The sequence below is a fragment of the Harpia harpyja genome, chromosome 4 (genome assembly GCF_026419915.1).
Source record: "Harpia harpyja isolate bHarHar1 chromosome 4, bHarHar1 primary haplotype, whole genome shotgun sequence".
In the NCBI taxonomy this organism is placed as follows: Eukaryota; Metazoa; Chordata; class Aves; order Accipitriformes; family Accipitridae; genus Harpia; species Harpia harpyja.
This window is the reverse complement of record NC_068943.1, coordinates 39,571,059-39,595,092: the sequence shown is the minus strand read 5'-3', so window position 1 is coordinate 39,595,092 and position 24,034 is coordinate 39,571,059. Positions and strand designations below refer to the sequence as shown.

Here is a 24,034-nt window from a genome sequence, read left to right as displayed (position 1 = left end):
CCGTCCTTTTCCCTTAAAGGGCCCGCAGCACCGGGGGCCGCCCGGAGGGTGCTGTAAGGCCCGGCCCCGCTCTCTCCTCTCCCCACCCCCCCCCCCGACTCCTTTCCGCTGCCCCCCCCTCCGGTCCGTCCTCCCCTCCGCCGGCCGTTGGTACGCTCCGCGGGGCGGGGCGGTGAGGGGAGAGGCGGAGAGGAGGCGCTGCCGCCTCCGACACGGGGCGCCGGTGGGAGCGGGGCGGGGAGGGAGGGGGGGGGGTTGGGGAGGGGGGGGGGAGGTTTAGAGATAAGCGGCGCGGCCGGGCGGCGTTGGATGGAGGCTCCCGTCCGCCGGGTCGCCCGCCTCAGCCTGGAATGTCCTGGGGAGCCGCCGCCGAGCGGGACCGGGACCGGGAACGGGACCAGGGAGGGGGCGCGGCGGCTGCCGAGAGGTAACGCGCCCGCTTCCCGCCGCGCCGCCCTTGCTGTGAGGGGGCGCGCGGTGCGGCCGTTGCGGGGCGGGGGGGGGGGGGGGGCGATCGCAGGTGGCGGCGGCTCCTGTCAGCCCCGGAGCCGTTTCCCGCGGGGGGGGGGGACGGGACGGGACGGACACACGGACACAGACGGGGCTTGAGGCGGCCGCCGGCGGCGGAGCTCGGAGCCGGCACCTGAGGGGTCTGTGCCCGGCGGTGCCCGGGTTTGGGTGGTGAGGGGAGGCGGCGGGGGGGGGGGGGGCGGTGCTGACCTGTCCGTCCGTCCCCCCCGCCCCGGGAAGCCGTGTGCCGAAGTCAAGGCACGACCGAAGGGGCTTATCGTGCACCGTTTGAAGCCGGGGCTCAGGCACGGGGTTTATTCAAACCATCTGACTTTGATTTTTTTTTTTTTTTTTTTCTCCTCCTCGGTTTTTGAGACTGAGCGGGAGAAAAGACTAAAACTGAGTCGCTGCAGAGAGCGCTTTGGTGAGTCGAAAAAAGGAGGAAAAAAAAAAAAAAAAAAGGCGTCGGAGCGCCGTTTCACTGCTCTGCCTCCAGTCTGTTATGATTTACGGTCTCATTTCACAGCGAAAGTTGCTCCGTCTCTGCTATATTTGTCATTAAAGTGCTGTTCTCTAAGAAGGCAGTGCGGCAGGGGATGGGCTTGGGGTCGCCTCTAGCCTCTTAACCGTCTTAAAATTGATAATCTCGATGCTTGTTTTTAATCCGTAAGGTCACTTTCTCCGCGATTAGAGCGGTTGAAAGTCAGCCCCTAAAGCAAGAGGTGGTGTGCGATGCCTGAGGATGCCGGCTGTAAAGCATCTTGACATCTTAACTCTGATTTTTTTTTTTTTCTTTCTTTTTTAATTGCATTAAGGCGCCTCCATCCTTGAAGCAGTCTAGCTCTTGAATTTGAAATTACTTCTGCTTGCTTTGTCTGCCTCTTTGCCAGAAAAAAACTAGTAATTATACAGTTGTTGACTTTTAATGAAAGAACTTTCCAGTCGACTATTTCATGTTTTCAATATTGATGTTTTTAAACCAAAAGGGAAATGTTTTCAGACGTGACACACAACTTTCAACTGTTAGGCAGAAAACAGGCGATGTTTATTTTGCCCCCACCTCGTAACTTTTTAAAGGATTGGCAAATGGGTAAATGTGATGGCTTTATGTAGCTTTTTTTTTTTTTCCTAATGCTTTCCCCAAATGATTTGCTCCGTCTATGTGCTAGGAGGTTTCTGAGAAGGAGTAGCTGTGCCAAGCCTGTGGCAGTAAAACTGTCAGCTCTTGAGGGGTGTTTACTCAGTGAGTTGTATCTTTCACACATGCACCAGAAATACAATTTACTAACCCAAACACCGGGGTTGTCACTCCGCAGCCGCTGGTCACTGGGGTGACGAGGAGCCCGTAAACTTTTATTCTCTGGGGTTTTGTCGTCTGTGGCCCAGCATTTTCTTTGAACAAAGCAGGTAATCCTGTTGTGATGGTGCTTAAAGCTGAGCTGCGTGGAGCCGGTTCGTTTTTCTGCTCATCTTATGCAACTCTGGTGTTTTGACAGTTGAGATTTATGTGATGTACTGCCCACCCGTAACTTCTTTAAGGAGAAAAAGTGCTTTTGTAATAGCGGTTGCTGAGGGCAACAGCCCACTCCTTCGTGTTGCTATATTCGAAAAATTCTTAGCTCTCAAGTAGCAGTGAACGTTTCACGGTGTGATTTCTTAACGCTTTTCCGTTAAACTTGATAGATACACATGCCCTAATAACAACCAGCGTGCTTTTGTTCCACCAAGCTAAAACAGGTGGCAAGCGCGGCCACTTGTGTGATTCAAATGCGTTGAAACCAAACTTCTACCTTTTAAAAGCAGTTGTGAGCCTGTCTTGTGGGGAGGGCTTGATAATGGAGCAGCGCTCCATGAAAAAGAAAGAAAGAAACATTTTTCCCGGACTCCCTTCTCCAAAACAAGAGGGAAGCCTCCGACTGGCTCCATCTACATCCCAGAAAAATCTGCAGGCTTGTGAAGCAGCTGTAGAAACCCGTGACTGTTGGCCAAAACTATTTGGTAAATGAAAGCTGGACTCACAGGTAGAGTTATACCAAGACGGGATCCACTGCTTTACCTGCCTGCTTCGTGTTAAAAGGTATTTTTTTTTTTCCCTCCTCTGAGGGGTAGGAAGTAAGATGGGAACGGCTCTAGCGGCGAAGGATTAGTAATTCACCCAAGGATGAGCGCGGTAGCTTTGTCGCTTGGATTAATGCGATTTACACCCTTAAGCTGCCCCAAGCGCTTGTAAACAGCCATGCCCGTGCGTGCAAGGTGAAGTGTGGGCAGGCCAGTGGGCTGCTGCTGCCTTGGCAAGGTCTAATGCACCACGGAAAGCAGCCTGCAGTGGGGGTTTTTTGCCATCCCTCGTGCAGTCTTGGTTATTTTTCATCCTTTTGCAAGCACTGGGGTTTGGTGGGACGCCAGCTCGACCTGGTGCTCTTCGTTCTTTGCCTGCCAGCCCTTCGGGGATGCTGGCGAGTGGTGTTTGGGCCGGGACTCCTGCCTGCTCCCTCTGCTGGCTTGCTGTGCAGGCCGGCTGGGGTGCACTGGTACTAAACTTTGTGTTTCTTACCCCAAGACTGAGGAAGAAAACACGTAAGGAGAGACCTGACTCTGCTGCTGGGGCAGATCCCGCCAGTGCTTTCATTATCTCAAGGTGTGCTGTAAGCCTATAAACTGAGGCTCATGCTTACTTTGGCTCGTTGGTGTGCCAGAGGAATAAGGCAGCTGTGCTCCAACTTCAGGTGATGTCACTTGAGGATTTTAACTGTCAGAGCTTAAAAATACACTGGCTTGTTTAAAGACTGCTTCTGCAGATGTGGAAATTGTGAAGCAAGGCAATTGATTCGCTCGTGTGAGCACACAGCCGTACCGGTGTTCGTCATCTCATAAATCCTCCTCTGCGTATCCCCAGACAGACCTGCTTTGCCTGACGAAGTCCTCGGTCGTAACAAGACCACTGAAATTAATTTGGTGGCTGCTTGAGATAAGACGCTACCATTAGGTGTAAGACCAGCAAACCTTCAGCTGTGGCGCCAAAAACACGAACTGGGAAGCATGTGATGATTAAGTCATTCTGGGAATAAAGCTGTTTTCCAAAGCAATGCCTGATGTGGACGTGCGTGTAGCTAATTGCACGGTACGGTCGAGCAGCACCTTCTCCCGGTGCTCCTCTTCACGTGGCTATTAGCGTTGTTGATGTGACTGAACGTGTAAAGGGCCAACTGCTTTGATCTCGGCTTCCGTGGGAAGTTGGTCGCAGGGCTGGGTGCGAGGAGCAGGAGGTCACACAAACTTGGGCAAAACGACCTGAAAATGCGTTTTGTTTCGTGGAGTTCATTTTGCTTGGCTCGGGTCCTGTGACTGCCCTTATGTCTGGGTGACGGCTGCAAGTTCTGTTGCTGGTGAGTTGGTTCCAGCGAGGCTTTGAAACCTTTGGTTTAGTACCAGAAGCCCTGAGACTGAGCGAGTCTTCACCTGCAAACCTGTTGAGATCTGGTATCCGAGATAACATTTTATATGGAATCGCTTTAATCGGCAGGCTGTACGCAGCTCAGAAACCTGCCTAACGTCTTTTGTTAGGCAACATCTAATTTGTATGAATTAATTGATACTGTAAACTTGACCTTTATATGTAGAGTCAGTTTTTTGTCTGCTGCTTTGCTTATGATCTGTTGACTGGTGAGTGGCTCCCTTCAGCTGAGTCACGCCACTTTCCTACTTGCTGCAGTGTTTTTCTATCAGTTTTCTGTTTCCCTCAGTGTTTCAGTGGGCCGGGGAGCTTCTGAGCCGGTTCCAGTCTGCAACTGGGATGAGACTGATCAAAAATGCTGGCTTCCGGAGCTTAAAATCTTGTATCAAGCAGAATTGGTCAAATTTCCTCTTTAAATGGGAATTTCCAGCTTGTCTTGCAACCCTGACTCTTAAAGCTGGTACGTGGGGACCAAACTGTGTTCCCTGTACACTTTTTTTTGCTGTTTTGATCTAGTTTAACAGGTGAGCTGGTACTAGGTCTGCTCTCCAGGCGTATTCCCTTTCCTACTGCATTAATGTTCTCCTGGTGGCCTCCCTGAGCAAGCCCTGGTATTGTGTGTCCCCTTCTCCCACATCATTCACCCTGGGATAGTGTTTGTCCTTGGCAAATTCAGCAAAAAACTCTTTGCTCTATTACTTTAGGTAACGAGAGGTCTCCAGCTACCCTGTCCCAAGAATTTTTAGACTAGATAGTTTCATCTGTGTGTGTGTGTGTGTGTGTATGTTTTTGGTTTTTTTTCAGTAGAGTGTTCTTCCAGCAATTTCCTTGGTAGATGTCTCAGTACAACTTCCAGGGCTGTGTGTGTCATAGTTTTCCACTTAGTTTCCCCAGCTTGCTTCTCCCTTTCCAGCGCAGATGATGATTCTCCAGTGACAGTTATCACTTCAGGGTAAACTGCTTGTTCAGCCCTACTAGGGATTGAGACTTGTGCATCCAGACCACCTGTCTTTTCCATTAAGCCCCTGCTTGCTCTTCCTATGCAAGAAATACCTTCTGTCTTTCAACAGGAGGGAAAATAATCATGCAAGGTGGGTTGTTTTCCCATTTCCCATACCTATGAGATGTCTTGGAGCTCTTCTAGCCAGGTGGGACTTTTTTTTTTTTTTCCTTCTCCCCCCCCCCCCCCCCCCCCCCCGGCTCTCTGGGTGCAGCTTCACGTTACAGCTCAGTCAGAGGACTGGCTGCTGCAGGAGGTGGCAGGTACGTTCCTGCCTCTTCCCTGCTGTGGGAATCCAGCGGCAGAGCAGCCGCAGGGGAGTGACTCCAGCTAACCCTTCAAAAAAAAAAAAAAAAAACAAGCCCCAAACTTTCCGCTGGATCTTGCCCTGCAGTTAGAGTTGCTAAATCTTCCACCCTGATGACTGGGGAGGCCTCTGGGGGCTGGAGGGGTGGGGGGGTAGGCCCCTTTTGGCAGCAGCCAGCTTTTAAATTGGCTTAGCTGTCTCATAAAACAGCACTCTCAATGCTGCAGCTGAGCCAAGGGCCGGTTGCCTTGTGAGGGGGTGTGGGGAGGTGAGGTGTCTTGCCATTCCCCCCTTCCATCTCCCATCCCCTGCTTCTCGCTAGAAATGCCTGATTAAACCAGTTCAGCTCACTAAAACGGCAGGGGAAAAAAATTTAAAAATCCCCTGAAGCCTAGAGCAAGATAAGCCAGCTGGGTTGGAATATTTTCTTCCAACTTGGCAGCTGGGGGCAGTGCCAAAAGCAGCAGGAGGGAGTGAGGGAGCAGGGGCGGGGGGAGCCGAGCCTGCCGGGGGAAGGAGACCGTCCTTTTTGGCAGCGGCTAGCTTTTGCTTTGGCTTTTGCTTTGGCTTAGCTGTAAGGTGAAACCGCACCCTCAGCCTCACCTGTCTGTCTGATCATGCCTTTGATTTATACCCTGGGTTTTGCTGTTTAGTTTTCCCCACAGACTTCAACCATTGTATCTGATAATGAACCAAGCGGTTGAGCCTTATTTGTTTAATTCAAAGACAAGTTTAATATTTCCTACCTCGCAGTCGTACAAAGTCTGCCTGCCTCGCAGACCTCAGTTTTCCTTGCAGCAAACCCATAAAACACCAAAGAACACTAGATGAGGGAAAAAGCGCTCATGCCATGAGCAGCCCCTCGTTGAAAAACAGGCTCTGCAAAGGAGAAAGGCAAAGGGGCTGGGCACCACTGGTTTACATTTTTGGGGGTGTTTTTTTGTCTTTGCAAACGTAGCTGTGGGTTGTGTTGCCTGCTGACTCGCTCAACCTCACCTTCTGCGTGCTGGCGAGACCCCTGCATTGTGGGCTGCTAGCTCTGGTCAGTGGTGAGCTGTGAGGAATCTTCTCTCCCTCCCTAAATCTTGGGTGAAGAAAAGATGGTTCCTGAATGCCTCTGTAATTGCTCTGCGTCATCCGCTAAAGCACTGAAGGACAAACGGATGCTGGAGATGTCCTTCCTCCTGGAGAGTGTTGTCGTATTTTGTGTAGACACCTTGTGTCCGAGTGGCAGCCTGCTCTAGCTGGAGATGCTCTTGTTCCTGCACAGGGATGGTACTGTGTGTTTTCCTTTCCCAGTCCTCACTGAGTAAACCAAACCATTTATCTGGCTAAAAGGCCTCACTCTGAAGAATCTTGAAAGAAATTACAGGTTTTTTACGTGCCAGTTCAGGAGGTAACCCCCAGGTGACTGTTCCGCTTGTGAGGACAAGTCCCATCTGGGGAACTGCGGCGAGGAAAGAGGACAGTTAACGTGGCCCCTTCTGAAAGAAACTGGAGATGATTCTTCCGAGTTGAAATCGCCTGTTTGCTTCCAGATGGACCCAAGCTAGGTTTTCCTGAGTAAAGTTACTGTAATCAGGTGGTATTTTTTCAGTTTTTAATTTCCTTTTTTTTGCTTCTTGTTTGTTAAGAGATGATAGATCGGCCCAAATAAGGGTATGAGAAAGGCTGGCAATTTTCAGGAGGATCCACAGACAGTCAGTGCATGACTTGTTGCCTTTATCTCTGAGATCAGGAGATTCCTTTGCAGTGATGGATTAATCCACTCTTGAGTGAATAATATAACTGAGAACAAGTAGGAGCCAGCGCTCCAAACAGATGATTTGTTTAATATGTGTGTGCCTCTTCTCCCCACCTCCCCCTCTGAAAAGCTTCTTTCTTCACCGCTTCATTTAGCCTGCCTGCTGAAATCTTAACAACAACCTGTGTATGCGCCAGCCCCCCCCCCCCCCCCCCCCCCCCCCCCCCCCCGGTACCAAAGGAGGGATGAGGATGGGGCTGTGCCAAAGGCCTCTGGTCCCAGGTGGACAAGAAGATAAACTGCGGCTCCACCAAGCTGGGGGGAGGCTCAGGTTGGAGAGAGGGTGCCTTTGGTCTGCTCTGGCCATGACATCACCCGTCTGCACGTACTCCTTGCCCTAGTTAGAAGTGTTGATGCTGGTGCTGGCACCTGCCAGGGGGGTGGGCTTGCACCGCTCGGGTCTCTCGGCAGCAATGAGTGTCCCCCAACACAAGGCAGCATGCTCTGCATCCAGGAAAGAAGTTGTATACAGGAGCTTGAGAATTGGGGTTGGGGGAATGAACTTGTTGGGGACAAGGAGGTGGCAGTGGGTGGCTTAGAAGTAGAAATACGATGTTTAGGAAGATGGTTCTGTAGTTGTGCTAGGCTGGCTCAGTGGCCTTTTGAGCTGGTCAGGGTTTTTGTGGAGCCACACACTGAAGACCTTCTCCCAGTGACACGTGGGTAGTCCTTGTTATCGCACACACAGGCGGATCCAAGGCTGGGAAGGGAATTGCGCAACTTTAGCGATGGAATTTGTGTAGCTAAATCTGTTATCATCCCTATGGATATACTGGAATAACTCTTTGGCAGCTTGTAGGCTGTGTCTTGTCGGTTTAATGTCTTGGAACACATCAAGGTTAGGTCCTGTTGATAGGCTCAAAGAGGCTGTGAGATGTGATGGTTATAGATGTCTGGGCAGGTCTTCCCTCTGCTCAGAACCCCAAAGTCTGTCGCAGTCTTACCGGCAAAAGCTCTGACAGCTCAAGGTCAAGTTGATGAAACTCATCAGCTTTGGCTTTCCTTGTTTCATGAGAACTGGTATTCTTGCACTGATCCGATCCACTTAGGGTGTGGGATCAGAAGTGCTAGTGACAGCTTTCAGCTGTATTCTGGAGAATTTCTGTGCTGTGTGGAGCAAAGATAAGATCTTTAAAAACTGTATTTCCCCCTTTGGAGAATGGGTTTTGCTGGTGTTGGCTGTACGTAATCTCTGGTAGCTGAAGAGTTTTGCTGTGTAATGTTCCAACTCCATGTAGATTAAATGTATTGCAGAGTCAAACTAAACAATAGCATGCGGTTTTCCTTTGTTCCCCCCCCCCCTTCTCCACAATAAGAGCTCACAAAAGTTTCTGAATTATGGCTATGTGTGCATACGCTCAAGCGTAGGCCCGGATTTTCATAAAGCTTGCTGAGGGCTGTTACTTCTGAGGAACTATTTTGCGTTTGCAATAGCTTCAGGAAATCTCTTTGTTTCTCATGGGCCTTTTCAGAAGGTGCATTTTGGTGTGGCACTGGGATACACTGTCACTGCAAAGTATTCAGGCAACAAGTATCACAGCTTGATGGAGATTTGAGTCTCCTCTAATAAAATGCAAGCTAAGGAGGAAAACCCCCAGGGTTTTTTGGAACAGAAGATGTTTTCTGTTCCTGCCACTAATCTTTGTTGCAGAGTGAAATAGGAATGTATACTTCAAATCTTTGTCAGGGTGTAGAAGGAAGCTGGCAATGGATGTAATCAAAAATGTTATTATCAAAACTCTCTAAATATGTTGAAATTTCAAGCTTAATGATATCATTTTAAACTCAGCTATTCAGACTGAGGCATTTTTTTGGGGTGCAGACAGCACTTTCAAATTGCTGTGTGAATCAGGATCAGCCAGAGAGGAGTCTAGGACCAGGTCACAGATGGTTGATACTGAAGTCAGACCGTCTGCAGTTGTGTGGCTTGAGTCCCTTCAGCTCCCTGAATCATTGTAGGAACAGATCTTAAATGAATTGGGTGGTAGCATTAAATTGAGCTGCGGCTTTCTAGATGATGGGCTTTTGAGCTGAGCACTTAAAAAATGGTCTAGTTTTCAACTTAGCATTTTTCCTAATTAGTGTGTTTGCTGTTGCTCCTGTGGAACCAACACACATGGGAAGCATGTATATTCAGTTTGAAACAACTCTTACTGGTTATAGTAAAACACAATGAAGCAACACCAGATCCTACACGCAGTAGCAAAGACCCTAATCTGCCTACCTGGTACGACAGGAGACCGAAAGTTTCCAGCCTTATGCTTGTAGGTTGGAATAAGGGAATTGCAAGTGACCCTCACCCTTCTGACCTTTCTTGCTTGAGTGGAGAGGCTGCAGGTTGAGGGCATAGAAGCAGCTGAAGTCCTTCTCCGAGCCAAAGGTGTGAAGCTGTTTATTTTCACTCTGGAAATGTATATATTGCAGGAGGCAGATGCTAGCCTGCTTAACCTAAGCATTCACTACTTATCTGGGGTCTGGCAAGTGTACAAGTGTTGTCCCTTCTTATACCCAATATTAAGAAGTCCAGGCACCTTTCTCTGGCTGAGTCTGAGATTGCTTTAAAAAAACACACAAAGAGAAGCCAACAAAAAAAGAAACATTTGCTTTCTTTGCCAAGTTTAGATGAAGACTAATGCCGTGGTGCTGCTTAATCTTGTTTTTCTTGCTATCTGATGGATGCTAATGTGGGATGGAATCAATCCCGGCAGCCGGTTATCTTTGCAGGGCCCTTGTGTGTTGCCGAGCTTGGCATTGAAGTTTTGCGGGGGAGCTGACGTGCTATGAAGAGTCTCGAACCTTCTTCCTGCATTGCGAAGCCACAGCAGTGGTGTCCCTTCTTCCTTTGGGAAAGGTGTCTCCTGGAATCTCTGGTCTGCTGTTGGATGTCCAAACAGAAATCATGTTCAGCAAAGTAGGATATGTCTGTGTGAGTGAAAACAGGGCGCAGTCAGGTTAACCCGGTGGAAAATTCTCCCTGGTACCCATGATGAAACTTAACTACTTTCCTGTCAGTTGCTCATGTTTGAACTGGTTCTGCTGGTAATAGCTGCCGTTACCCTGATTCGCGGGAGGAGATTGAGGGCTCTGACTCATGAACTGCTGCGGTTTGACGTTTCTGCCCCCGATTGCCTGTCTGCTCTGGGTTGGGGTCCCTGCCTCTAGCAGGGGTGAGCCGATGGCGTGGCTTCGACTTGCAGCTCAGCTGCAGCGGGTGAAGGAGCAGAGCTAGAGAAGCTGAACCCTCAGGCTATGGTTCTGTGATCGCTGCTGCCTCCTTCCCCTGGATCCGCACTCTCCTTCGGCTCCGCTGGCACAAGGAAGGAGGTGGGAAGCTAGGGCCGGTGCTCGGTTGCACAACGCTGCTGAGCAAATCCAACCTAAAGCCCCCCTCGCCTTCCCCAGTATTCTGCTACCCCTCTTCTCACATGGGAGCCAGATCAGTTTGTTGTAGCAAACCCGGCCTGACCAACATGATTTTCTCACTTTTTTTCTGCCTAGCTGTTGCATCGAGACAGCTTTTATCTGGGCCTGAGGCTAATGGGATTGTTTTGCTAGAGGAATATTGTCACTTTTGTCAGGATTCCTTCCCTGTAGGTTAGGAAGCCCAGAAGTGTGGTTTTGCCCAAGAGTTCGGACTTTAATGTTGAAACCAGGTTTGATCTGTTGAGTGTGGGGGAAAGGAGGGAAGGAGAGCAGTAAAACGGAGTTACCCAGTCAGCTTATGTAATGCTGAAGGATGAATTGTTCGAAGGCTTGTTCTAATCAGGGGAAGAAAGGATGGACTCTTTCCTGCCTTCTCCCTCAGCTGTCACTGGTTAGCTGGTTTGCTTTTTAATCAGCATTGTTCTCCTGCCTATCTGCCCTGGAGACTGGCTATAGCAGCAATGTGTATGGACTACTGTAAAAGGAGGGGAAGCAGCAATTTCAAGGGGAGGACAGCACTTTTGTGTAGGAAGCAGTGTCAAAATGGATCAGTTGCTCTGTTTTGTGCATGATTTCAGCCATCCACAGGCACAGTGAATTCTAAAGGGTGACTAACAACTCTGCTCTAACACACAGGCTTTGCTCTCTGGTTCCAGCACGCCTCCCATATCCTGCAGCCATGAGTTCACAGGCTCCTAATTGCCTATGATGTAAGACAGCAGTAGATGGGGTTGCTATAAATTCTGGCTGCAGGTGTGGATTTAATAGTTGTGCTTCCCTTTAAGGGATCATGGATAGCATGGATCCGTGCAAGTTGCAACAGACCTAGTTGGACTTGGGGTAAGGCAGCAAAAGGAACCCATTTGCCTGCGTTTTTTAGAGCTGTTGCTTGCTGGAGGCTACTGATGGACGAGGTGTCGGTGTTCACCTGGAATCGCCTCAGAAATGAGCTTGCTGTCCTCTTAACGTTGCTCAGCCATGGTTGCTGCTCTTTTCATGAACCTTCTCTCATGTCAAAATCTACCAGGCGTGAGAGCGCTGCTGGAAGCGGACCTTTAGGCAGCGTGTGTGGACACAAGCTCCTTTGTCTGACAGGTTTTTCTGATGACCAGAGCAAGCCTGTGGTTCTAGTCTTTTTTTTTTTTTTTTTTTTTTTTTAATCAAGCTTGATTCTGGTTCTAGGAACTGTAGAGAAATTATAAACACGGGTGATCATCCTTGACACGCAAAATCCAAACTTTTTGGAGGGGAAAAGACACAGCATGAGGCAGTACTGAAGCTTGCTGTGGCGTGTGTACGTGTAGCTCAGATAATTAGGACGGCGAGTCCCCTAGTGCACTTGAGAAAATGGGCACGTCTCACTTGGAGTTGGGGTTCGTATATTTTTCTTCTTAATTTTTGCCTACATTCTTGCAGTTCAGAGTTTATTAAGGATACTGGGGTGGTGCTTCATAAGTTGATCTGAGGCCTCACGCTGTTAGAGTGCAAAGTTCCCTTTCATGGATGTCCATTCCTAGCCCCTCCTTTGGGCTAGCGCTCCAAGACTGCACAGTGAGCTGAAACTGCTCCCTCATCCAGGTGGAAACAAAACCTCATTTTTCTTTGGCTGAGTTTTCAGCTGGATCTGCCAGCATACCTGACTCACTCGGTGGCTGCACGATCGCTGGTGCAGATAGCAGAATGCAAGCCAGGTCCTGAAGGAAGGTGTTACTGCCCTCCTCAGCAGCAGCCTGTCCTTAAATTGGCTTAAACTGGTTGCGAAATCTCCTTCTTGGTAAAAATCACTTGGTTGAAAAAGTAGAACAAACGCCTTGCTCTGAGCATAAGGCCAACCCTGCAGGAAGGAGCAGAGGGGGGTGTTTGCCGAAGAACCCTTCGAGACATGGTTGAAGGTGAGCAGAGCTGTCATTGGGGATCATAAGGCGGGGTGACAGAATCAGTACAGGTGTTGAGGTAGATACGGGGAGGAAAATGGGAATAAGAGGCAAAGTAGTGCCTAGCCAGGAGAGAATGAGAGGGGTGAGGTCTCACGGGGCCTTGAAGAGTGAAGTGAGAATTTTGTATGTGTTTGGTCTACAGTTACTCTGATGGAACTGTTAGACTAATGATACCTTCAGATTTCTTGGGGTCTAAAAGCCCTTATTTAGGCATTTAAGCATAATTGCAGCCCAGCAGAACTGTATATTAGGCTGACACTGTTCTTTTTCTTCCCCTGAGGCTGGAAGAGTCAGAAACCATACCCACTTCATTCGTGTGGCAGCAGGGGGACTGTCTCAGCTTTTTTTCTGAAGTTAATAATAAAATTAACCTAATTGTTATGCCTGTTTGTGGGTAAGAAAGTGTGGCTTCTGTGATGATTTATGGTTTTGGTTTGTTGTTTTTTTTTGTGTGTGGGTTTTTTTTTTTTTTTTTTTTTTCCCCCTGATGTCTGTCTCTCTGTGACCGGTGCTGATATGGCAGGATGGAAATCCTAGGTCTCCCCCATCAGAGCACGTACATTTGTCGATAGCAGACTAGTGACTTGGGAGCGTTTTCAGCTGCGTGCTGCAGAGGCACAGTACACAAACCGTTAAATTTTCTTCCTTCGGCTCACAAATTCATTTCTTCAGTCAATGCCAAAGCATGCGTTCTTCTATCAAGACCGTATGTACGCCAAGACCGAGGTTTTAAAGTCAAGGTGTTTTTGAAATACTGGAGTGCAAATTAAGTATCTGAGTAATCTTAACTGTCTTCTAAAAAAAAATCTCTATCAGCCTCACATATAACTCAAAGGATTAATGGAAAGCTAAACTTTGATCAGAGTTCAACAGCTGATACCAGCCATGAGACTTTCCAGGCCTGAAAGCAAAATAGAAAAATCCAGTGAACAACTCGGCAAAAGATCTGCTTCTCCATCTTTGAGGCAGGCCAACTTTTTGGCCATGTTTTCAGGCTAATACTTCTCCCCCCCCCGCCCCCCCCCCCCCCAGTTGCTTAATGTCGTCTTGTGTCACCTTTGTCCTGTGTTGCTAGACCTTACCTCCAACAGAGTTTGAGCAAATTACTGACATTATTTAGCTTTGGAAAAAGACACGTATGCCTTATTGTTATTAAGGGAGGCCATTGGGACTTAAGGTCCCCTATCCTTGTAGGAACTTGGTTGCTGTCTTGTTTGCTCAGTGCTGTTTGGTTTTCCTGCCATTTGCCATCCTGAGCAAATATTCAGTCTGTATTTTGACAGAAATAATGTGCCATTACAAACCACTGCACAATCGATAGATATTTTAGCTCCCAGAATTGCTCTTGGCATTTGTCACTGATTCACTGGGGGGATTTAAATTGTGTGGAGCAAGCACGAAGCTTCATGTACGCTCAGGCAAGGAAGCTTATAAAAATGGAAGTTACCTAAAAAGAGTAAAAATACCAATTGAATCATTAAGTGGAAATATGCATAGGAAACTCTTGGCTGCTGGCTTAGCACTGATCGATTTGGATGCTAGGCATGGGTACGGGCAGATATTGGGAGGTGTTAACCTAATTCAAGGTGCGGATTGCAAAGGTTGTGCAACTGCAAGGTCTCTCCTTTAAGTTGCTATGATAAGGATCTAGAAAGTATACTTTCCTTTGTTTAAAATGTAATAAATAAATATGAACATAACATCAAAGGATGCTTTTGCTTGTAATTTTTAAATGCCGTTCTGTTTGGTTTCTTTCTGTAGATGCTTTTGAGTATGTTTCAGTGCATTCTGACCTGTTTATATCTTTCACACTTGGTTTGTAGGGTCACAGTCAGCAAACTGTTTTTTCATGGGGTTTTCCTTGTCAGATTTTCTAGGATAGAGAAAATACCAGGCTTGCAGGACTGCTAGGCAGAGTTCAGTTTGTTTTCTAAAAGCATCCACAAAATCCCTTTGAAGGACGTAATTTTATTACTTACACTCACGAAATCCCGTCTTTCGTGATTCTAATACAAATGCCTAATTATGGTATTTTTAAGAAAAAAAAAAAACAAAAACCCCACCACTTATGTAAAAGCCTGGCTCCTTATCTCTATTGCTGGGCTTCCTGTAATTTAGTAACACAGAAACTGCAGTTTCAGTGCTGGAGGTGGAGAAGAGAGCAAAACGGGAGCACTTGAAATTTTTTTTTTTCTTTTTTTTTTTACACAAGCAGTGATTACAGCACAACTTTTTTCAGTGCTCGAGCTCTCTCTTCAGAGCGTAATTAGGAACACATTGATTCTTATTGCAGCTGGCAGTTGCTCGCTATTGCCTTTTTCAGCTTATGACCCCCATAGTCCCGCTGACCTTTCCTGGGGTTAGTCGTAGGCCCTTTTCATTGTGATGGGCTAGAAGTGGCTCATGTGGAGTTGATTATTTCCTTGCTTGTCTGGCCTTTTTGGTGCCATAGCTCCAAGTCACTTCCATTTTCTTCCCCTGCTTTTGGCTGACCACAGTGAAAGGAAATGCTTTTGCTGGCGACAGGATCGGTTTGCACGCTTGACTGACTCGATTGAGACCCTGAAAAGGGGGGAGGGGGAGGGTAATGAACACCGTAGGTGCTGCATTTGCTTTTTAAAGGTTGATGTTAATGATTGAGTGGTCATTAAGCATTCATAAAAATGAGGCTTCAGCAGGCTTGGTTGCCTTTTAGCAATCTCAAACCCGCATGTTGGTGTTAAAAATCTGTCCGCCGCATCCTTAATGTATGGCCGCCGTGTCTTAGGCACGGTACGTATGAGTTATGTGGCATGTGGGCGAATGCGCCGGTGTCAGTTGCTCGGCACTACTTCGGGGCTTTTCCCAGCTACCAAAAGACCCAGGAATAAACCTCGGAGGTTAGTCCGTAAAGCCGACGGGCAGACTGTCGGTTGCTGCTGGGCTGCTAACCCGCTCCTCCCCAGCACAAAAAGCTAATGAAGTATATATGCCAGCTGTTACACTCATTTTGCCAGACCCCAGGAGGACAGCATGAAGACAGTCAGTGATCAAAGGCTTTGGAGATCACTGAGGAGCCGAGCTGCAGGAATGTCTGATTGCTTTCTGTTGGAATGCCACAGGCTTCAATACCTTTTTTTTTTTTTTTTTTTTAAGGTGTCTTGGTGCGAGATTTAATGATCTAACTCGGCTTGCTTGCACTAAAGGCACAGTGTTTTAGTTGATTCTGGGGGTTTTGTTTGCTTTAAGTTTAGGCGCTTTGAAAATGTGCGATTTTTGTTGTACTGACGGAAACAATCTTGGGGAGCAAGTTAAAAGGAGATTTTTCTTGGTAATTCTGTAATAAATGACCTAGGGAAAAAACCAACTTGCTGTGCTTTAGGTGTTAAATCATATGTAGTATTATAAAGTGAGGTTGGATTAATTGATTTTTGAGTTGCTGCTGTTCAGAAGAAACACGAAATCTTTCGTATCCAAAGCTGGTTTACTCTAGGTGAAAACTGTTGTCACATCTGCAGCTGGTGGGCAGTGCTGCCCCTGAAGCAGCAGCTGTCACTTTTTCCTAGGGCTTCTTAGAGAAGGCCGTCAGCTCCTGGAGGTGGAGTGGGCAACCTGAATAACTCCCTCTGTTCCCAAGCATGCCGTTTCCTTCCTCCTCCTCCTCCTCCTCCTCCTTCCCCGGTTTGCTCCGGCACTTATAGGACCCGGTGCATTTGGCTAGCGAAGAAACCCTTTCCTCCTTTAGCTTCAGCATGCTGAATTGGCTCACTGAAGGTCAGAGTTTTGGAGGGGGTGATGGAGCAGGAGTAGGGTAGCGGTTAGATTGAGGTGGAGTGGTGGCTAAATAGCTCTGGTGGCTGCTCACTGCTGGGAAGGGAGGTGCTGGCCTTGTCCTGCCAGCTGGTCTGAGATGGCAGGAAGATGATTCAGGGAGCTAAACCAGAAGGAACAAAAACTGTCAGAAAAGGAGAAAAAAGTGGGTATGAGATAATGTTCTTTTTAGTGCTGACTCTGCCCTCAGTTGCAAGGGTGGAGTTGAGAAGTTCATGGTCTGATAAATAAGCAGGGCAGGTTCTTGGCTGTGTTTTGAAGGACACCGGATCATCTGGGCCTGGGCACCATATGAATGCATGGCAAACAGCATTTTGTCATCTTTTAGAGTGTAAAACCTTTTTTGAGGGGCAAGCAAGTAGGTAGGAGTGAGTTAATGTGGAGGTGATAGGTTAAGTTAGTTACACTGAACGGACCAGGCATGTGGATCTTACGTTGAAGATGGCTGGTTTCCGGAGAATCAGTGACAGGCATGAAGCTTTGGGAAGAGAGGCAGGGGTTGCTGCCAGGGCTGCGCTGAGTCTGTCTGGATCAGAGATGAGAAGCCCGCTTGGCCCGTCTGGTGCCTGTGTCTTCCCGTCTCAGCCCAGTAGGACATTTCGGTAAGTCCATGTGCCGAGGGTGGCTCCCTGGCCCGCGGTGGCCCATGTCCATCCCTGTGAGGTCTTCAGGCCTCGACCACCAGGTGATGGTGTGCAAGCTGCCCTGCAGAACCTAGCCGGCATGTGCCGGGGCTGATGTGAGAGCCCGGCAGTGGGGACAGCCCTGCTCCTGCACTGGAAAACCTTTCTGGTGCTCCTAAAGGGACTAATTAAAATGTGCCCTTCCCCTCTGTTTGGAGTTAGCTTGGATGATTTATTTTGCTTGCCTGTAGATGGCATCCCGAAGGTCGCGGGGCTGAAACTGCGAGCTGATGGATGGGTGCGTGCCTGTCCCCACGGCTCTTTGGCGAGGGGTCCCCTTTAAAAAGGGTCTGCGACAGAGGAGGCTCACGACCAGAACTGTATCGTCTTCAGAAGTGCTCTATCTTACTAATTGCCTCCAAAAGTACCAGGTACAGGTTTCTGGACACCCCTGCATGCGCAGTGTGCTTCTGAGGGGCGGGCGTTCATTGGAATGGTCGGGTCGACTCCTCCTCATGACACAAGTCCGTTATCTTCCTTGTTTCCCTTGGTCTGTGAGCAACAAGTTACTTTAGAGCTGACAAGGAGCTCAAGTGCTGGATGAAGATATTTGGAAGATTACTATAGATGAAGATGTCTTGGTGGAAGTAGGAAAAATACAGGCCTTTGCCATGCTGTGGTTTTCTCGTATGCTGCACTGATGGTCTGGAGAAATTGCTGGTGAAACTGGAAAGGACTTGATCCGTGAAGACCATACCCATCTCTGTTCAACCTTGAATATTATTTTTATTTATATGATTAACTCCTGTTACTACTGTTTTAGTTTAAAAGGCTCGGAAATACCCCTTTTCTCAGTGACACCTCTTACTTCAAAATAACTTTGACTATTTGATCCACCAGTGATGGAGATTCATCCTCTCAAGCATGGAATAGTGAACAGTGGGCAGAGTTGTTCCCAGGTGAGCTCATCTTGGAATTTGAGACACTGAAATGGAGCCACATCTAAGCAAAGTGCTCCTCTTTCTGTGCCCAGTAGGTCCCCAATGACTGGTACTTGCCCTCAAAATGGGAGTTCAGGGTTATTGAAATGACGGCAAAGGGGAAGAGTCCTGTTTTTCCATCTTTAAGGCCTTTTAAGGCTCAGATATGTATTAATACAATATTAAAGAGGCAAGGTTTTTCTGCTGGGTTTCTAAAGACCCCGAAACTACAAGCTGTGGTCTTGCCCTCTTCTCTATACCTAGCAAGGGGCTTCTGTAGTGACATCATCTGCAAAAGAAAAAGAAAGCAGCAAATATTTTTGGGTTGTGTATCGCATGTTGGATCTCATCTTCCTCTTGGGTTCCCTTATCTACCGTGAATAGGAGGTTTCTGCAGTCCCTTCAAAAGTGGGTCTTAAACTTTCCTTGGATGCCCGAGTATTGTTGCTGAACAATGCTACTCCAACTAAAGTGAATATTTTTCCTTTTTTTCCCTCCAGTTAAAGAACTTTGGTCTTTGTGGCTTGCTTTGTGTACTCACTGCTTTACAGTTGATCTTACCACTCCACAAGCCTGTGAAAGCCAAACTGGTAGGTCAAAAGAGGAGTAGCTGTTGACACTGGCAGCTAGGAACATGTAAAGAGAAAGATAAACAGAGGGAAATCAGAGACTGGATAAAGTAGATCTCCAAAGATAAAGTTTAGTTAAAGATAATGAGCTGGCCTTGTTTGAAAAGACAGCTGCAAAATAACCCAGTAGCTCCATGTGCTGGGGTTAAAGTTGACCTAGAATATATGTTTCATTGCTTTTCATAAATAAATAGTCAAGGGAAGATTTGGCAAAAAGCAACATTGCCCCCCACCCCTCTTCAGCAAAGTGTTTGATGTTAACAAGTTCTTTGGGTGTTTACTTTGTCCTCTGTGCTTGCTGGTGGAGCGGCTCTCCTGCCCTTGAACCGAGTGAGAATTCAAATAAACCAAGATGCTTTCTGCGCAGCCGGTCTATTCTGCCATTTGTGTCTTACTAAAACAGCCCCGGCTGTCGTTGGGGAACCAGCCTGGTCTGCAGGATTACCGGGTCTTCTGAACAGCTGAAATAAATTTGCCGGATCAGATAAAACTGCCCAGGAACGGGAGCAGAACTCGACAGCATTTCTTTCAGCCTTCTCAAGCTGTCATTATAAGCCTGGAGTGCAGTGTGTGGGAAGAAGTAGCAGTAAGCAAATAGCTCTATAAAATCTATAGTGATTCTTTTGTTATTATTGGAGTCTTTTCCTGATGCTTATTTTGCATATATATTTTACAGTGATGTTCCAATGATAAATACTGTTATTTTTAAATAAGCCATGGGAATAATTTTGCTGTTGATACTTGGATCCGCCTTCTTAGAAAGCAAATGGCTCTCTAAGTGCTCAATAAACTGGGACTTAGTATATGTATTGTTGCACTTGTTTCTGCACACTGCCAGTAAAACTCGTAGTTACTGTATGTGTGTTAGATACGTGTTTATATACACATCTGATATATGAGATGTTTAAAATATATGTTGAGTGTTATCAGCAGCGAAATTGTATGGCCGGGCTAATAAATGAAGTAACTGTGCTAAATGAACTCAAATCTTATTCATCATAATATTACGCAAGGCAAATAGAAAATTCAAGTGAACGACAGCTGCAGGTTTTTTTGTTTGTTTTTTTTTTTTTCTTCGAGAAGAGAGTGTTTGATGGAGACTCCGAGTGTCAGAAACACTGTTTCTGAGGCTCACCTCGTGCAAGTTAGGTTGCTGGTTTAGTGACTTTGTATTTTGCTGGTTTCATGATTTAGTTTGTATTTTTTGGTGATGAAAGTGAGATCTTATATAGCCGAATGGTCAGGTGTAATACGGCCAAGGAAAGAACTGTCCTCTTGTAGAAGCAGCCGTGTAGATAAAAGCATACATAATGGATGCCCCAGAAGTATATATGAGAAAGCAGTATTGATTTGGGAATATAAATGAGAGCCAAAGTTAACATTGGTGATTTTTTTTAGTAGACATTCACCATCCTTTGACTGTAAAGCACACTAGAAGGGGCAAGCAGATGACATGTCTCAGTAAGCAGGCTTAGAGCAATTACAAGCAGTAGCTGCATCGCAGCATGCAGATTCATAAAAACTTGTAAAACAAGCGTAGCCTGGTGATACATGGTCAAATGATTATTGTTTGCAAACAATATTATCTCCAATAGATAAGCTGTTTACTTTGGACTTCAATTCTTCTGGTTGGAAAGTCTAATTTGTCAAGGCAGTATGGTTCAGCGCAGATGCCTCGTACCCCAGCTGTGGAAAAAAATCTTAAGAATAGTACTTGGAAACATAGTTAAGTTCAACTTCGAACTCATTTTTACAGATGGTTTCTATATTGCAAAGAATATTGGCTGTTTCCTGGTTGCGCTTTTTTTTTAAACCCCAAACACTTTGTTGCAAGAGAGTTAAAAGACTAACTCCTGAAACTTACAGTAGACATCTGTTTGTTTTGTAGCTGTTTTGGTGCCTCATCTTAGTCTGGAGCTTGGTGCTTTCAACTTCTGTAATCTGGCGCTATGCATCCGGATCCTGGACGCTTACAGGCACTGCTCTTCATCGCTGCCATGGGTCTCATCTCTGCCACGAGTTCAGGTAAGGCCTTCCCGCGTGAGCCAAGATGACTTGCTCGGAGGTTTTGGAGGTTTAGCCCCTACTTTTGAATGAACAACGATTTGGAGGGTGTTTCAAAGTGGCCGACTTTAATGCATGTTATTGATAATCTGCTTTTAAGGAAGCATGGATAGCACTTAAACTCAGTCTTAAGATGAATATAAGAATTTGCTTTTGAAAACCTGGCTCAAAACAAGTGCTTGAATGTGGAAGACTGTTACGTAGGTTTGTTCTTTGGGATCTCCGTGGACTTAGCTGGATGCCGATTTTGCTGCGTACAGTGCATCTTGTGTTCCCATGGGGTTGGGAGGGGTTTGAAATTTGCAGGGCGAAAGGGGAATCAGATCTTTGAAACATGAACGCTGATGCGTGGCTGCAGTTGGAACAGCTCTTGCGTTAAAAAAAGAAGAGGGATGGTTTTAATTGACACATATGCTCTGTGTAGTCAGCTTGTCTTAACGTAACCACACAAAAAAGAAGCTTTTACTACTTTTAGCACTTCATAGCCAATCGTTATAAGCAAATGGGATAAATTTTATTTTTCAAGCAGTCATAGGAGATAAATTCCAGCTGCAGGGTCACTGCTACCAATTTTGACTTTTACGCTGAGCACAAAGTGTTGGTGTCATAAGCAAGGGCAGGGGTGAAGATGAAAGTCACAGTGCAATTTCATAGCAATTGGTGGCTAGCAAACTAAAAAGGTCGTTGCTTTTCTCTTATCCCTGGAAATTCAAACTGAACTAATAGGAAAAACTGTTTTATAATTAAAAGCTAAAAATGGACATCTGGAGTCCTGTGAAATGCTTGGATACCATTTTTATGGATTTCATCTTTTTTGTTAAGTGAAGCCACACTTTAATTTCCAGTTTTATTTTATGTTTATGCAGATAGTTTATGGTTCTGTTAAAAATGCATAGTTTCTCATCTGAAACTCATAAACAGAGCTTGGATGGACTGACTTGAGAAGGAAAGCATGAGCTGAGGGCCCCACCTACAAGATGACTGTCTCTTATTTGGATGTCATTTAATATCGTCTTGACCCATACTATCTGGAATTCTTTAGCTCATTTATAAACTAGGAATTTTTTTCCCCTGCCACTGTGTTTATTTTAATTTTTTTTTTCTCCCATATTTCTAACCGAATAGGAGTTACCAGTGTTAACTGCCTTTTGCTTGCTCCCTTTGTACAAAATCTTCAACAGAGAATTCCGTAGAAAACAAATGGTAATAATTCCCAGTGTTTCATTGGCCAGGATAGGAAAAAGTTTCCTCCAACAAGCAGGAATTTTCTTCTGGCAAATAAATAGATTCTCATAACCAAGTTTTGTGGAACTGAACCTTTTATTTATTAGCAGCTTTTCCTGTTTCTGTTCATCTTTACTCAGTAAAGATAATGGATGCCCAATTCATCATTCTCGTCCTGATGAAGTCCATGTATTTGGAATTAACAAGAGCCTTTGCTGTTCATCCAGCTTTTTTTTATCCTGCTATTTTTAATTAGTTCTGCAGACTCGGAGACGGTTCTGCATAAATACCTGGCAGGCTGCTACCATTTCTAAAATTTTACAAGTCACGTCCGGGCCCGCTTCATATGGGACAGATCAGCTACAGCTGCATGTTCCTGTACTCCATCTATTCAGGTGGCGGGTGCTGTTTCACTCTGAATCAATCCAGTGGGATTGCAGTTTTTGCTGGCCCTAGAAAGCATGATGTCTTTGCCTTGTATACACTTGGGGATGTATCTCACCCTTCCTGTACACTGAACCTATGTTTGTTTAATTGCTGTTACCTTCTTCATGGGGTTTGAATCTTGAAGTTTTCCCTGGTGTTTGAGAGAGAGCAGAAATCTGTTGTGAGTTCCTCTTGCAGAGGAAAAGGTGATGCCTGATAGAGTATCGCTGGCAACTTGGAGTTGAGAGACTCTTTATTTGTCCGTGTTTGATCTGAATAGTCTGTTAGCAATATTTAACCTTCTGGTGAAAGAAGTTTGCCGGGTCTGTGAACAGTGGCAGGAGCCTTGGGAGAGAGCGTTGCTATAATACAGATCACGGTCAGTCTTTCGTAGCAGTCAACGCATCGTCAACCTTATCACTTGTGTTCATGCAAAATGCTGTTCACTAACTGAATATATATTTTTTTTCTTTTAGATTTAACTCCCCGTTTTATTTCTGAGCCCTTGTCTACTGTCCAGAAGTCTGGTGGGCCTGTACAACTCCAGTGTTCTGCCGAGCCCTCCACGGCTCACCTTTCTTGGCTGTTTAATGGGGAGCCTCTGGACAGCAAGGTGGGAGAAGTGGAAATCCAGTCAGGATCTCTGACAATCGTCTCCCTCAGCCTGTCAACGTCTGGTTGCTATCAGTGCGTTGCTAACAGCAGCATGGGTGCTGTTCTGAGCAGGCCTGCAATGGTATCGATGGGCAGTAAGTTAATTTTTCTTTCTATTCCTCACTCCTTGCAAATTATATAGACCTCAACTGGTTTGTATAGTTTGTTTTTCTTTGACTTTTAGAAAACACCTAGTTTCAAGGTGGGGTTTTTTTTTCCCCTCAGCCAGTACTTAGTATATGATTGATTATACACTTTCCACCAATTTTTTTTTTTTTCCCTGTGTCATCCGAGACCTGTCAGGTGATGCAGCCCTGGAACAGATTCCCCAGAGAGTTTCTGGATCCCCATCCTTGGAGGCTTTTAAAGACTCAACTAGACAAAACCACACCTGATTGACTTAGTGGTGGTGATAGCCTCATTTTGAGCTGAAGGACCTCAAGAGTCCTCTCCAGCAAATACAAATATTATTCAGTGAATTAACATTCATTTCAATGAATTGACCTCAAAAGTGCAAGGCTCCCAAAAGCTGCTCTTCAAAATGATCTTGAAAGAGCAACTGAGCTGCCATGCCATTGCAGAAGCGTGCTTGAGAGTTGATTAGAACAGAAAGGAGTGGGAATTGTTGCCTGGAAAATAAGTGGGAGCTGCACATTTTCCTTTTCACTTATTTAATTTCATTTGGTCAAAACTATCTAGATGTTCTTCAGGTAGGGACAGTCTTCTGTCCTTTTAGGTACAATTTCCCTTTTCTCGGTGGCACTGGTTCTTCTGATCAGTCTTTGCCTTAGTGCTTAGGTCAATTACTGTAAAGTATTTGATCTTAAAGGACTTTAGAAGAGGAAGGGCAATGTTTTCCACATGGAAAGGACAATGTGGTGCTGAGAACGGGAATACAATATTCCTCCGTGAGCATGATTTGTCTGCTTGGGATCGCGGTGCTGTCTGAATCAGGCCTTTGTCAAGCAGGATTTGAGTGATTTCTCTGTAAGGGTACCTCATCTATGGAGCATGTCCAATATCCTCCTGGGAGGAAAATTTCTTATAAGTGAGAGAAGTAAGTGTTTTGGTAAAGTACTGACCCATAGCAAGACCCTCTCAAGAGAGCTATAAGGGTGGGTAACATAGAAAAACTTCACAACCTAGAAGATGCTTTGAACGTGAAAGGAGTAGAAGAGCAGCTTTCACA

At 46.3% G+C, this 24,034-nt stretch overlaps 1 protein-coding gene across 3 annotated transcripts in view; it reads left to right on the top strand.

Moving 5' to 3' along the window:
* Positions 1 to 274: 274 nt before the first annotated feature.
* Positions 275 to 24,034, top strand: part of CDON (cell adhesion associated, oncogene regulated) — a 54,576-nt gene continuing 30,816 nt past the window's right edge. For 2 of the 3 annotated variants that reach the window (XM_052786289.1, XM_052786291.1), the window contains exons 1-3: positions 275 to 427; positions 20,366 to 20,502; positions 22,668 to 22,940. In XM_052786289.1, coding sequence (XP_052642249.1) covers positions 20,427 to 20,502; positions 22,668 to 22,940 — 349 coding nt within the window. In that variant the 5' untranslated portion in view covers positions 275 to 427; positions 20,366 to 20,426. Of the gene's footprint in view, positions 428 to 838; positions 935 to 20,365; positions 20,503 to 22,667; positions 22,941 to 24,034 lie in introns of those variants that run through there. The other variant, XM_052786290.1, reaches the window with a different exon arrangement.